The 12666-nt window shown below is 38.7% G+C and overlaps 1 protein-coding gene and 1 long non-coding RNA gene across 3 annotated transcripts; both read right to left on the bottom strand.

Annotated features, from left to right (window-relative positions):
* Nucleotides 1–4131: 4131 nt before the first annotated feature.
* On the bottom strand, nucleotides 4132–6762 carry LOC104437119 (formin-like protein 18). 2 transcript variants are annotated; one of them, XR_005549000.1, is made up of 3 exons: nucleotides 6699–6762; nucleotides 4760–4981; nucleotides 4132–4667 (listed from the first exon to the last, which is right to left on the bottom strand). XR_005549000.1 is itself a non-coding variant. In XM_039308127.1 (2 exons), the coding sequence occupies exons 1-2, from the start codon at nucleotides 4913–4915 to the stop codon at nucleotides 4437–4439; spliced, it is 387 nt and encodes a 128-aa protein (XP_039164061.1). In that variant the 5' UTR covers nucleotides 4916–5178; the 3' UTR covers nucleotides 4132–4436. The 2 variants fall into 2 exon arrangements, 1 of the variants encoding a protein (XP_039164061.1); XM_039308127.1 differs by lacking the exon at nucleotides 6699–6762 and having other exon boundaries at nucleotides 4760–5178.
* A 57-nt stretch (nucleotides 6763–6819) lies between these two features.
* Nucleotides 6820–9390, bottom strand: LOC108958517. Its single transcript, XR_001985732.2, has 3 exons — nucleotides 9243–9390; nucleotides 8833–8970; nucleotides 6820–7400 (listed from the first exon to the last, which is right to left on the bottom strand). It is a non-coding gene; the product is annotated as an uncharacterized LOC108958517 (long non-coding RNA).
* Between the last annotated feature and the right edge of the window lie 3276 nt (nucleotides 9391–12666).

Genomic DNA, 12666 nt, shown 5'->3' with positions numbered 1-12666 from the left:
CATGAATATTTTCATTGACCAGAAAAGTGTTTTTGGTTGACTAGTTATTTTCTATTAACAAAGCTCATAAAATCAAATCCCGAATAACACTTTCCCCAAAAAAAAAAAACACACCCCTAGCTTAGATTGCAGCTAGTAATCTTATGCCATAGATAATGCATATAACAGCAGAGTCAATGGGAATGATGGGAAAAAAAATGATTGTTTCATAATTGATTTTGCATGGAATATCAAAGAATCGGTATCAATGATATGCCAACCAAAGTTCTCAAACATGTCTTAACTTGAAATTTTATAAAATCGTCAAAAAGGAGAATTTAGTTCGCCACTCTTTATTTTCTTTCTAATTATTTCTTTAATTAATTCAAGTTAATACGAAGATTGGCAGTGGGTGGTCATCATTGCAAAGAGAGGGCCCTCATGTGCAAAGGCTACGTAAACTTGTAAGCTTTTCTTATATTGATCTATGCCAGTGTTGTCGGTTGTTATCTATAGTATCATCTTACAGTTATAAAATGGAATATCTTTGAGCTGGGTTTTTTTACTTCATAGTTTAGTTAGGTTTGTATGACTATATATGAGTATTTATACTTCGATAGAATTGACATTGACGGAAAAAAGTGATTTAGTACATGCTATTATAGGAAATTTAGTCTAATTGGTTGTGAAGAGAGGTGCTAGAGCAAGAGTTTACCTACAGAAATTTAATGATTCTTGTTATTAATTTAATTTGTCATTAGATTGGTGATAAATGCATCACTCTAATTGATAACACAACTTCTAATGAGTCTAACAAGTTTGGATTTATGACTAATCAAAATTCCTGATGCTAAAAATAATAAGTTTCCTCTTTTCTCCTCTACCTTAAATATGACTTGTCATATATGACATTCAAAGCAATTGACGAGCAATGTTCTAGAGTCCTATGCGATTTTGCCATCCTGAAGACTACTTAATGTGGTCATCCTATTCAGGTAGTCTATCTTGAAGCTTAGTTATCATGTATTCTCGTTAATGTAGGGAGTCATAATTTTGCTTTAGAGAATGTGAACATCTTATGCCTGTCGCTCTCAGTTGGCCTACTATGGTACTATGTATGTTTTTGGTGCTTTCTACTCTTTTTCCCCGCTTTTACCGTAAGTAATGTAGCTCATGAAATTTTCACAAGCAATTTAATGCATGTCCAACCAAAATGACAATCGACTCAAAAATTCATCCGATGCTTAATCCAATTTTATAAGATGAGATGCCACAAAATAATATAAGTTTTCATTAGTCCTCAAAATACATGCCATACCATAAAATACCAACTTTTCCTTTGGATTAAACCTTGCAATGCAACTTCACGAAATACTTAGTTAGAAATTCACCGAAGCAGCACCAGTGAAGACAAAACAAAGGGTTAGTAATAAACTTGAAAGAACTAGAAAATGTGGAAACTTTTGGTTAAAGTAAGCTACGAACCACCAAATTCAGGAATTTCAAACGTTGGGCGTTTTCTTTCTACGGGGTTAGGGCGTCCCGAAGCTATCTTCTTGTGCTTCTTTGGATCTATATCGAATAGTTGAGGCTTGTGATATTATTCATAAGTAAGATCTACCAAAATGGTCATCACATTATGTAGAAACTCATAGTGTTCCTTTAATTAGCTTGGCCCAATTGAAACTAAGGGCGCGTTTGGTTTAACTTTAGGGAAATGACTTTGCATTTTCCAAAGTATCTTTAGAAGAATAGGCATTTGATAAAGGCAAAAGTGTTTGGGTACTCTCATTTTGGTGTATTTTGCAAAGTAGTTTTGAGGTGAAAAGAAAAAGGCAAAAGAGAAAAGGAAAAAGGAGGAGATGCTGAAGCAGAGGGGAATGATTGGGAGGCAGCCGGAGCTGGTGGTTGTGGTGGGGAGGTAGCCCAGGCGGAGTCGCCTAAGTTTGCGACCCGAGCGACGCCGCCTGAGGCTGTGACCCATGTGACTGTGGTGCGTGGGCGACCAAATTTGGCTGGCTGAGCTCCGCTCAACCCGTTGCATGGGTTGCGCGACCCAAGCGACGCCGCCTAAGGTCGTAATCCACGTGACGGCGGTGCATGAGCGACCAGATCCTGGGTGGCGGAGCTCGAGTCGTCACCGAGCTCCGCCAACTAAGCTTCACTCTTGAAGAAACAAGTCCAACGAGAAAGACAATGAACAATAATGTTTTAGGGTAAAATAGGAAAACACAATTATCAGTGAAGGCAATATTGGAAGAAAAAAAAATCATTAAACCTCTCTTTAGCATTCTGAAAATGCTGAAAGCCCAAAGTAGATTCGAATCTGCTTTGAGCTTTTAGCATTTCAAAGGTAAGCATTTAGTCAAGAAGACCTCCAAATGATGCATCAAACACCTAAAAAAATTTTCAATGAGTTTTGGGGGCTCAAAGCCCCTTGGGAATGCTAAACCAAACAAAGATTAACTAGGTTGTTATGTATGGTATGAGCAGTATCCTTCTAATGAACATGGGGTTCGTGAGAAGACTATGCCAGTAGTTGATCCGACAAGGGTAAGGAGCAATCACTAGGTGAGAAAACGCGAACAAGGTGCGATTTTGAGAAAATCTTAAGATGGTATAAAAGGAATGAGTTAATCGAAATATATATCAAGTAAGAGGAGCATCGCTGGTCGTACGGTCCAACAGTGACACAGACGTCATTGATTTTTGTGGGAGAGTGTATGACAGTTGTCGACCAGCCAGGCATATATTTTGTAAAATTGTAAAAGGACAAAATAAAAAATAGTAATAGATAAAAAGGGAGGAGAACCCGTACTCATTTGCCTTAGCCTATATATTAAGTCTAATTCGCTCACTTCAGCCCAGTCTATTAACACCATCGCAGGCCCATAGGTTCATTACCCCAAGCCCAATACTGCAACAATTTAATTGGTCAATTCGTCCGGGCCCAATTCTCTCGATGAGCCGATCACGTTTAGTGGGACAGACTATTTTGGGTGCGTTTGGTAACATTTCGTTTAAAAATTGTTTCGTGAATAGAAATTAAAAAAAAAAGTATTTTTGCTTCAGAAACAATTTTGAATAAAAAATGCGTTTGGTAGATCTGTTCAAGAATAAAAAGAATAGAAACACGTTGGGTAAATTTGTATAATTTTTTATTTCTTTTAATTTTTAAATATTTTTATTTTTTTTTTCTATTTTCTTTCTTATTTTCTTATTTATTTTCCTTTTTTTTTTCCTTCTTTTGGCCGGTCGCACCGGCCGACGAGGGGGCCAACGGTCTCGCCCGGCCACGGCGAGGCCGAGCCTCGCCGTAGCTAGGTGAGGCTTGGCCTCACCTTGGCTAGGCGAGGCTCGGCCTCGCCTTGGCTAGCGCGAGGTCGCCAGCCAAAGAAAAAGAAAGAAAAAGAAGAAGAAAAAGAGAGAAGAAAATGGAAAGAGAGAAAAGTGTTCCTAAATTTTGTTCCATAAATAAGAAACAACTTTTTTTGTTTCTTGTTTCCATTCCAAATGTGTTTCTAGGAATAAAAAAATAATTTTGGAACAAAACGCAAATAAACTCGTTTATGTTCCTTTTTTGTTTCCAGGAACAAAAAAAACAAAAATTTGTGTTCGTGGTAATAGAAACACATTTTAACAAACAGGCCCTTTTGCCTCTCCAAAAGAAACTCACCCTCTCTTCATCACTGCTTCAGCAACCCCTACGATACAAAGCACGCACGCAGAGGCCGGACAAAGCCGAGGAAGGTTTCTGTCACTTCTAAATTTCTCTCGACTGAAACGCCACCACGAACTGCGCTCTTCTCCTTCATTATATTTCACTTTTGTTTTAGGTTTCTAATCATTAGCATACTCTTATAATACTGTCTTATATAGCTATGAATATTAAATTTTATTCGAGAGAAGTTGCAAAGTGGAGTGATTCTTCCTAGTCATATTCGAACTAGCAAACAATTTGCAGACATCTTCACTAAATCCTTGGGTAATGGGAGGATAGAACATATTTGTAACAAGCTAGGCATGATTAATATTTATGCTTCAGCTTAAGGGGGAGTGTTAGAAGTAAGAAGGATAAATGGGTCTTTACCACTTTTAGGGTTTATTTTGATATACACACACATATATATATATATATATTAAACTTTATTGAATAATACAATGTACATTTCCCTCACATGTTTTAAGTCGGAAAAATTCACAAGCCTCTCTGGTCAACAATATAAAATGAGTGTCGAACATTTCCCTGTGACTGAAAGCATGCAATAAACAATTCTGCTCTCAACGTATTACCTGAGATGAGAACTTGAGGCAGTTCATTTCAATTGAGGTACCTGCACCAGACTATGTTTTAAGTCGGAAAAATTCATAAGCCTCACCGATCAACAATATAAAATGAGTGTCGAACATTTCCCTGTGACTGGAAGCATGCAATAAACAATTCCGCTCTCAACGTATTACCTGAGATGACAACTTAAGGCATCGCCAAAGATGAAGATGGTTGCTGTTTGAGGGCCAGCATTTTTGGGGGGTTCAACAATATTTTGTGTCGTGATTGCATCTTGAGACGGTTCAAAAGAAGGTATCATTGTCAAGCTTATCTTTATTCGGTTCTCCTTTGGTTCCTCATCACTGGACAAATCAACCATTGTGAGTGAAGTAGCAGCATCTGCTTGTGAGAAAATAATCTGCCCATACACAGATAGTGAACATGAATTACTTTCCAGGAAAAATAAATGAAGTCAAATAACAGATGGTTGGTTTGACGTCTAACCAGTACCTCTGCCATAAATTCCTTAGGAAATTGATTCTGGCGACCCCACCTGACATCCATTCCATCAAACTCAAGCTTCATAACATTATCCGATATAAATGCAGTATTAAACAATGCATGGAACATTGTTTCTCCATGTTCAAGACCAGCATCCATACTCATACACTCGAGCACAACATCACCTTAAACATTACAATGGATGTCCAATTTAACTGTTTCACTGAGTGCCTGCAGTAAAATATATGAACAATTAAAATAGTCAACTACCATTATATCCGTCAATTTCCTTAAGCATCCATGATTCATTGGTGAACTCACACATCAAAATGGACTGGTGGATGAGGCAATGGCCCTGCAATTGGTGCTCAAGAGGGAATATCTATTTTCTTACATTCTTGTATTCCTCGGAGAGTTGTAGTTAGTACTAACTAGGGGTGAGCATGGTCCCTGTTGGGCTGGTCTATCTCGTAATCCTAGGACTAACCCGCACAGCGTTGGTCCTCAATTTTTTGAACTGAAGACTGACCCTATTGAGCTTGGGACCAAGGACCGGTCGGTCCGATTCGATTCCAAGGTCAACTCGGGACCAACTAATAAATTTTTTTTTTAATTTTTTTGTACTCCTTAATAAAAGGATTGAGAACTGAACCGACCTAATGGGTTCGGTCCAGTTTCATGATCAATCTAGGACTAACCAATAATTTTTTATTTTATTTTTTATACTTCTTGAAAGGGCAACAGAAGATCGTACCGACTCAATGGATTCGATGATGAGCAAGGTTAGCTAAGAAATGTAAGCGGTGAGGGTCAAGTGGGGTAAACGTCGAACAGAATGAGCATTGAATGTCGAGCGAAGAGCAACAAGCCAAGCAAGCATCGAGCAGCGAGTGGTATGACTAACCCAAAGGGAGCGAGGCGAGTGTTGAGTGACGAGCGAAAAAGTTATTTTTTTCAATTTTAGCAAATTGAAAACTAAGAGGACAAATAAGACAGAAAATAATGAATATTAAAAGAGGATGCCATAAGCTACCTTTTTGGACGCCATGAGGACTCATCTCAAAAACATTTTTCTCCTTCATAAATTATGACTATTGATATCGTAAAAGACATTAAAAACCTAAGTTATTAAAGAATAATGTAAAATTACTTGAACTTCTAAAGAGTTGTTTAGTGTTGTTGACGCCGTTTATTTTAAGGTTTTCTCTATATAAAAAATTATAAATAATATATTAGATAAATAATATATTAGATATTTTAGGTCTTCTGTCAAGGTTGGTGCAGGTTGGACCGACCCGAAACTCTCGGGACCAAGGACGACCCGCAGTGATCTTTGGTCTAGGAATTCTAAGACCAAAGACCAACCCAGTCTCCTTAGGAACCGGACCGGGACCGACAAGGTTGGGCAAGTCCGTCGGTCAGGTCGGTCCAGGGTTTAACCCTGGACCGATGCTCACCCCTAGTACTAACTACGAAGCAAAACACTATTGCTAGGAAAGCAAAATAAAAGAATGATAGCCTCTAAAAAAAGAAAAATAAAAGAACAATAACTCATCCTTCTGACTAGACTGCACATAAGTATGTATTCTGTTTTATATACTCAAAAGGAGACTGAACCTAGCCAGGTTCTCAAAATGCGGCATACTTGCCTTTTTTACAGAATGCGATTGTAAACCTGCGAAACAATGATCTTTTGCAGCTTGATTTAACAGGTTTGACAGATTAACAAAGGGAGAACTCTATGACTAAGACATTCAAAACATTTAGATAACCGTGACTGCCTAAAGCTCCAATCCAAGGATTTACAAATATATAAGGAGAAAAAGTCTGGTACTAGAAACTAATGAATACATGGGAGAGCAAGTGGAGTCATACCTAACAAACATATACAAACAAGATCTCTTGAATAATTTTAGGTTTTTTCGATTGCCAACAAAATTAGAATTACCTGTTTGTAATGCCTCACATGTTCACTCCTTCTGGGTGTGGAGAACAGATCTTTGGGAGATTGATCAGCAACCATAAAGGGGTCCTGTCCTGTTATCTTAACAGTGGGACGACATGCCCCTTCAACACTTTTGATTACAAGCGCCTTGTCTGGTGGAGGCCAATCTGAACCAGCATTCTGTATGGAAACATAGTGGAGGTATCTCAGCTGGGAAGGCAACAAATTTAGAGTCGATGTCAGCTGCAAGAGTTCACGGGGCACTTTCTTGTAAATCATGTCAAGTGTTTTCTGCTCCCCATCCTGCTTCTTCCTATATAACAAAAGAGAAGCCGACATGAATGCCAAAACTAGCCACACACCCCTTTCACAATGCATCGACAGCACATTCTGTTGCATATCAGATGACAACCATTCATCGGCAGATCTCAAAAGTTGTGGATAATCTCCACTGTCGGTATAGGGCAACCTCCATAATTTGAGGGAGTTCTATGACAGTTATATCATATCCAGACAACAAATTAGCCATTTGGCTTTGGTTATCTTGTTCTCTGAAATTGAGCACCATGAAAGAGGCTGCAGGAAATTGGTCTTGGAGTTTTGCAACTATGCCTCTCATGTAAAACTTATATTCGTCATCCTACAACCAGTCTGTGGTAACTTGGCCGAAAAAAGACCAATCCCAGGTGAGACAGTAATCGAACACTGCATCAACATCCAAATAAGTAAATCATTATGTGCATGAGATTAGTGTACCAAAATAGAGAGAGCTAACAGGAGACATCTATCACCAAGTGCAATCTTCCTTTGGGCTCAGTATGAACTTGATAGACTATGAAACGAAGTACTCATGCAAGAAAGCTTCCAAATCGTGAATGATGACTTGCTACGCAGTCAAAAGTTGTTTAGAAACTAAACCACAAAAACAGCTTCTTAAAATTCCAAGAAATAGCGACTAGAAAAGGTTAGAAAACCCATCTACTGCGGATCATTTCCATTGAGGTGTAGGGTGAGTGATATTTCAAGAGAACTGATGAATAAACTAATGAAATAATCCTCATGGAAATCTTCTGCAGATGAACATCTTGAATGCTTATGACCTTTCACTGGCAAGTTCATTTGGGAGTGGTGAAATATGCATTTATGACTAGTCAGGAGCACCCAGAGGAGCCTTACAGAGAACTTGCAGCTAATTAGCTCTCTATCGGAATATACTTCTTTCTACTTCTAGGCTTTCCAGCTTTTCAAAGAAAATAACTTCTATTTGTATTTTCTTAAGTCTTGGTGAATGACTCATGCACCTACTTTCAGTGCTATGGTCTTTTGGATTGGACACTGGACGACCTACTCTGGTTTTGGGTTTGATCTCAAATTTTTTTTGATACCCTAGCGATCTTTGATGATTAATGGGTTTTCTTCTCTTCAATCCGGCCTGAGCTGAACCCATCTCATCAGAGTTAAGCCCCAAGGCCATTTGGCTTGTCAGTAAGACATTGATGCACCCTCAAAAGCTGTCAAGGTTATGCAGTTGCTGGAAGTTGGTTAAGATGAGTGTGGATATGATCCCAGGTTAAAGCAGGGCTATGGGTTGTGTAAATTGATTGGGACAAGCATTTCCTTTTAGCTGAGACAAGAAATGTACTTGCAATCAGCGGTGATAAAAAATGCAATGACATGCTTCTATAAAAGTTAGCGCTTGTGATGTGCAGCTATTTAATCAGGGTAGGTTGGCTACTCACAACAGCCCAACTAATGACATGTCAGAAAGTATATGCTTCATCTGCAAAGTAACAAAGTCATCAATCCTAGAGTTTTTAGTCTGTAGTTGTTTCATGAGCCTAGAGCCCTGTTTTATGACCAAAATGGGAAAAAGACCAAAAACTACGGTACCCAAGCTTCTCTGTTCTTTTGACATTATTACCCTCATTAATTACTTGTCACATAAGATCTCCACTAGTTCCCCTATTGTTGAAGTACTCTAGTGCTCCTAGAGGAGGAAAATCTTAGAAAATTAGACTAGAGGCTGTCATTGCATCCAACCACAAAAATAAAGGAGCATACATAGAATCCTGGAATCTGTCAATATGGCACATATAGATTATTACAGCGTACTGATACTGAATAAGTGAAAGCTTACCATAGACTCTGTCTGAGACTTCCAACACCCCTCCGTCAGACAGATTTTTGTTAAATAATATCCATTGTAAGGCCATAGTGCACCAGGATTAGTCCACATGCTTCACATCAAGAATCTTGACACACTAGAATTGCACCCCTGTAAAACCAATAGTCCATGTTACTTCATTTTAATGCAGGAGATAACACGCACTTTCTGGTGGAGATTATCTCTGTAGACCAGGAGAGAATGTAAGTCTGTAAACCAATAATTTGGTCAGGTGAAAGGGAGCTACTTGCTGTTGTTGTTCATTGCATCAAAATTGTGCACAGCGAAAGGTCAAATAGATCGTTTGTTGGCAATGTTTTTATACAGAATCTAGAAAATTCAGGGATGAACTTTGTCAGTTTCTGGGAAAAGAAAAAAATAACCTTGTCCTTTTAGACAAGTCATCGTTCGCTTCGATGATCTTGTTGTGCTGTGGCTGTGACAGCCGGTCTTCAATCATCCTCTGTACTACAGACATTGCAGGTCGCCTCTGAGAGGGGTTGGATGCGCAAGCCATCGCCACCTGCAATAGTCCCATTAACTCATCCAGGAAATTCTGGTAATTACCCAGCTCAGGATCGAAATCATCAACATCCCAGCGCCTTTCGGTTGTGGAATTAAACAAATATGCAAAATCAGCCTCACAAGACATTTTCCCAGTTAGAAGCTCCATAAGCAATACCCCAAAGCTATAGACATCGTCCTTTTGAGGGTCAGCGGCCTTCAATGCATCTTTCGGAGGCGCCTGGATGCGGTTCGGGCCATAATCGGAAACTAACGGATCATAAGACGCTGTAAGGAGGATACTGGTTGACTTGAATTTTCCATGGAAGACATTGGGACGTTGAGAGTGCAAGTACCCTATGCCTCCGTGTAAAAGTCCATTGACGCTTCTCAGGACCATGTAATCGAACAACGGGAGCTTCTCGTCTCTAATGTAATAGTAGTCCTTCAGGAAAAGTAGATTCCCGCGTCGCATCGCTCCCAATACAAAAAACTTGAGATCTTGGAGAGGGAAACTGAGAGTGAGCGTGAGGATTAGCCGCGAGTGAGAGCGGCCTGCGAGGGAGAGTCGCCGGTCGCTGGTCGCCGGTCGCCGGTCGCGCCCTGTTCAAATATAAATTGCGAGCTAACTAAAGCCCCTGAACACCAACTCGGAGTTGAGTTTTGGTAGCAGAGGAAATGCTATTGCAATTAGCAAAGCCTCCAAAGCACTTGCCCTCCTCCATTAGTAATCTTTATTGGACATATTGAATGGAGAGTCAAATATGTATATGTGTGGAGGACTTCACATGTAGCAAATTTTCTAGATTTCAACATTAGTAGGATTGAGGTGAGGATTGGGTAAATTGTAATTTTGTATATAAACACGAGATGTATTTGAATTGATGTATTGAACTAGGCGAAGTGAAACTTGTACCTATTTAATTATCCCCCTAATGTACTGACACAACTAGTATCAATTTAATTTCATTTGAATAAAACCAATATGTTTTATGTGTTCATTATCGAGTCAATATTTTTCTTTCATATGTAAAATGCCACTGTCACTTCTATGATTTGAGAATGTTCAAGGTATGGGCGACAATTCTTGACATGACATGAGAATGCGGCCCAATTTTTATTTTGTTGGGGTGCTTGTGATTCCTAGTTTCAGGATGTGCAATCAAAATCGGAAAATTGCGAACTTCCTAACAATGTGAAAAATTAGTCCTCCACACTCCACATGCTCTTGAGAAGCTCGTCAAGATTCATGCTTCCCAATGGTTTACCAAATATCCCAGCTGGTTTTGGACCTCATCGACCGTGAGGCTGTAGAGACGCTAGAGAGAGCCTTGCCTGGACGACGGGTGCGACGCGGTTTCACCACCAATGCCTCCACCAATTCCATCCCTGGAGAACCCATATTCGAGGAAAGAGATTGTGAGACCTAACCCCTATGATTCGTGGACATTGCTTGAAATGAATCAGACAACCAATTAATGAACAACCTTTTGAGGATCTGGAGGGATGTTGGTGTAGGAACAGAAAAATAACGATAAAAATTTGGGGCGGCAACCCCGGATGGTGGCGATATAAATTCGAGAAACCATCGTGAAATAAAAATCAGATGTCTCTTACAAAACGCTTGCAAGCCCTCCCCATGTCACGCGGCCGCCGCCGTGTGATGCAGACAAGGCCTGCAGGTCCTCGCTTTGGAGCAACAAAGGCCGGCGGCGCTCACCGAGATCGCGAACACCCAACAAGGGTCGTCGGCCCTCACTGACAACTTAAGGAGGCCGGGTCTTCCATTCTTTAAAAAAAGAAAAAAAAAGGAGATAGCTTTCTTATTTTTTTAATTGCTACCCTTTTTCTTTTATGATCTTTTTTATCTTTTATTTTTTGAATATATCAAAATTATTTTCTGATCTGGTATCACGTCAGCACCAAGTGTCTTGATAAGGTAATAAAAATCACATGCCAGCATTCTCCGTTCATCAAATTAGATGGAGTTAATAGAGGGACTCAATTACACAAATTTGACAAGCTTTAGAACTTAGTTGTATTTTTTGAGAGTTTAAAGATTCGATTGCACTTTTACGATAAGTTTTAGGATTTTTTGTACACTTTTTCCAAAAGACAAAAAAGACAAGAAAAGAGAACAAAAACATTTATGATATTCCTCAAAACAACGTGGTTTTGGGTGGTGTCTTATGTCTCGAATCGTTGGTCGCACCACATGATTAGTGCTGATTAGACTACTATGTCAATGATTTCCCGTCTAAATTGGCCAAGTGTATTATATTGGAAAATCATCATAAGGTTTAAGACTATATTGACCAAGTTAAAAAGTTTAAAACTGAATTGACATTTCTATAATATATTTAGGACTTTTTGAGTTATTTCCCATTTGTTAATATCAAACTAGTGAAAAATTAATATTAAATTAAAACGAGCGTGAGATATTTTGATGTTGCAATAAAGACACAATAAATTATATCTTAGAGTGTGATGCTGACCATACCCTGAACATGTTTCCGTCATAAAAATATGTTTTAGAATAGTAATATCTACTAAATAAAAAAATTGAAATTATGAAAGAATCACCAAAATGCCAATAAATTTAAAATATATGTGGCGTGTTGATGAATTCTTCTGGATACACTGAATAGGTTGATGGGTATTGTCTCGAACAAAATTCATCAAATTGCCTTATATTTCTCTCAATTACTCCAAACGCAAAACCATTTATCTGACTTTTTAAAAGAAGCGAATGTGTGATGATAATTGACAAAATGAAGTCTAAATTTTGATTACGAAATGTTGCTAGGTTCATTAAGGCTAATTCAATATGTATTTAGCTTATTTTTCTTGGTGAAATAACATGCAGGCACATATTTTTCGTTTATAACTTTTTGATATCATAGGTATATTTTCTTTACTGCACTGTATATACAAGGAACAGGTGCTTAGGACTATTGATGTTGTCCCCATCCATAATATAGCAAAAACGCAACCAGAGAGAATACCTATAATACGAGCCATGTCGTAAGTTCAAGAAGATCAGTGAGTCTTCCACATGGAGACATCAAAATGGTCAATCTACTCGCCAAGCACTGAGAAAACCATTGGCTCGACCTCTCAGGATGTTGTTCAGTTTTATCAAGTGTAATAGCTTTTCAGAAGATACAATATCGAGTATGCACAATGAGTATAGACATGTTGACGACCTTGATGTTGGTCTATTGCGCTCAGTAAAACTCCAATTAATTCATGACGAGAGGAAGAGCCCATCATCTCTTGTTTTGTTCAAAATTAATAGTTGTA

This window comes from Eucalyptus grandis, chromosome 3, assembly GCF_016545825.1.
Source record: "Eucalyptus grandis isolate ANBG69807.140 chromosome 3, ASM1654582v1, whole genome shotgun sequence".
Lineage (NCBI taxonomy): Eukaryota > Viridiplantae > Streptophyta > Magnoliopsida > Myrtales > Myrtaceae > Eucalyptus > Eucalyptus grandis.
The sequence above is the reverse complement of the archived record's forward strand: the minus strand, read 5'-3'. Positions and strand labels throughout refer to the sequence as shown.

Excerpts from the sequence above, each read along its gene's own strand:
- LOC104437119 (XM_039308127.1), bottom strand. The coding sequence starts at position 4,915 with ATGAGTATGGATGCTGGTCTTGAACATGGAGAAACAATGTTCCATGCA. Across the intron at positions 4,668-4,759 it reads CTAAGGAATTTATGGCAGAG|ATTATTTTCTCACAAGCAGA; the intron begins GTACTGGTTAGA and ends GTGTATGGGCAG.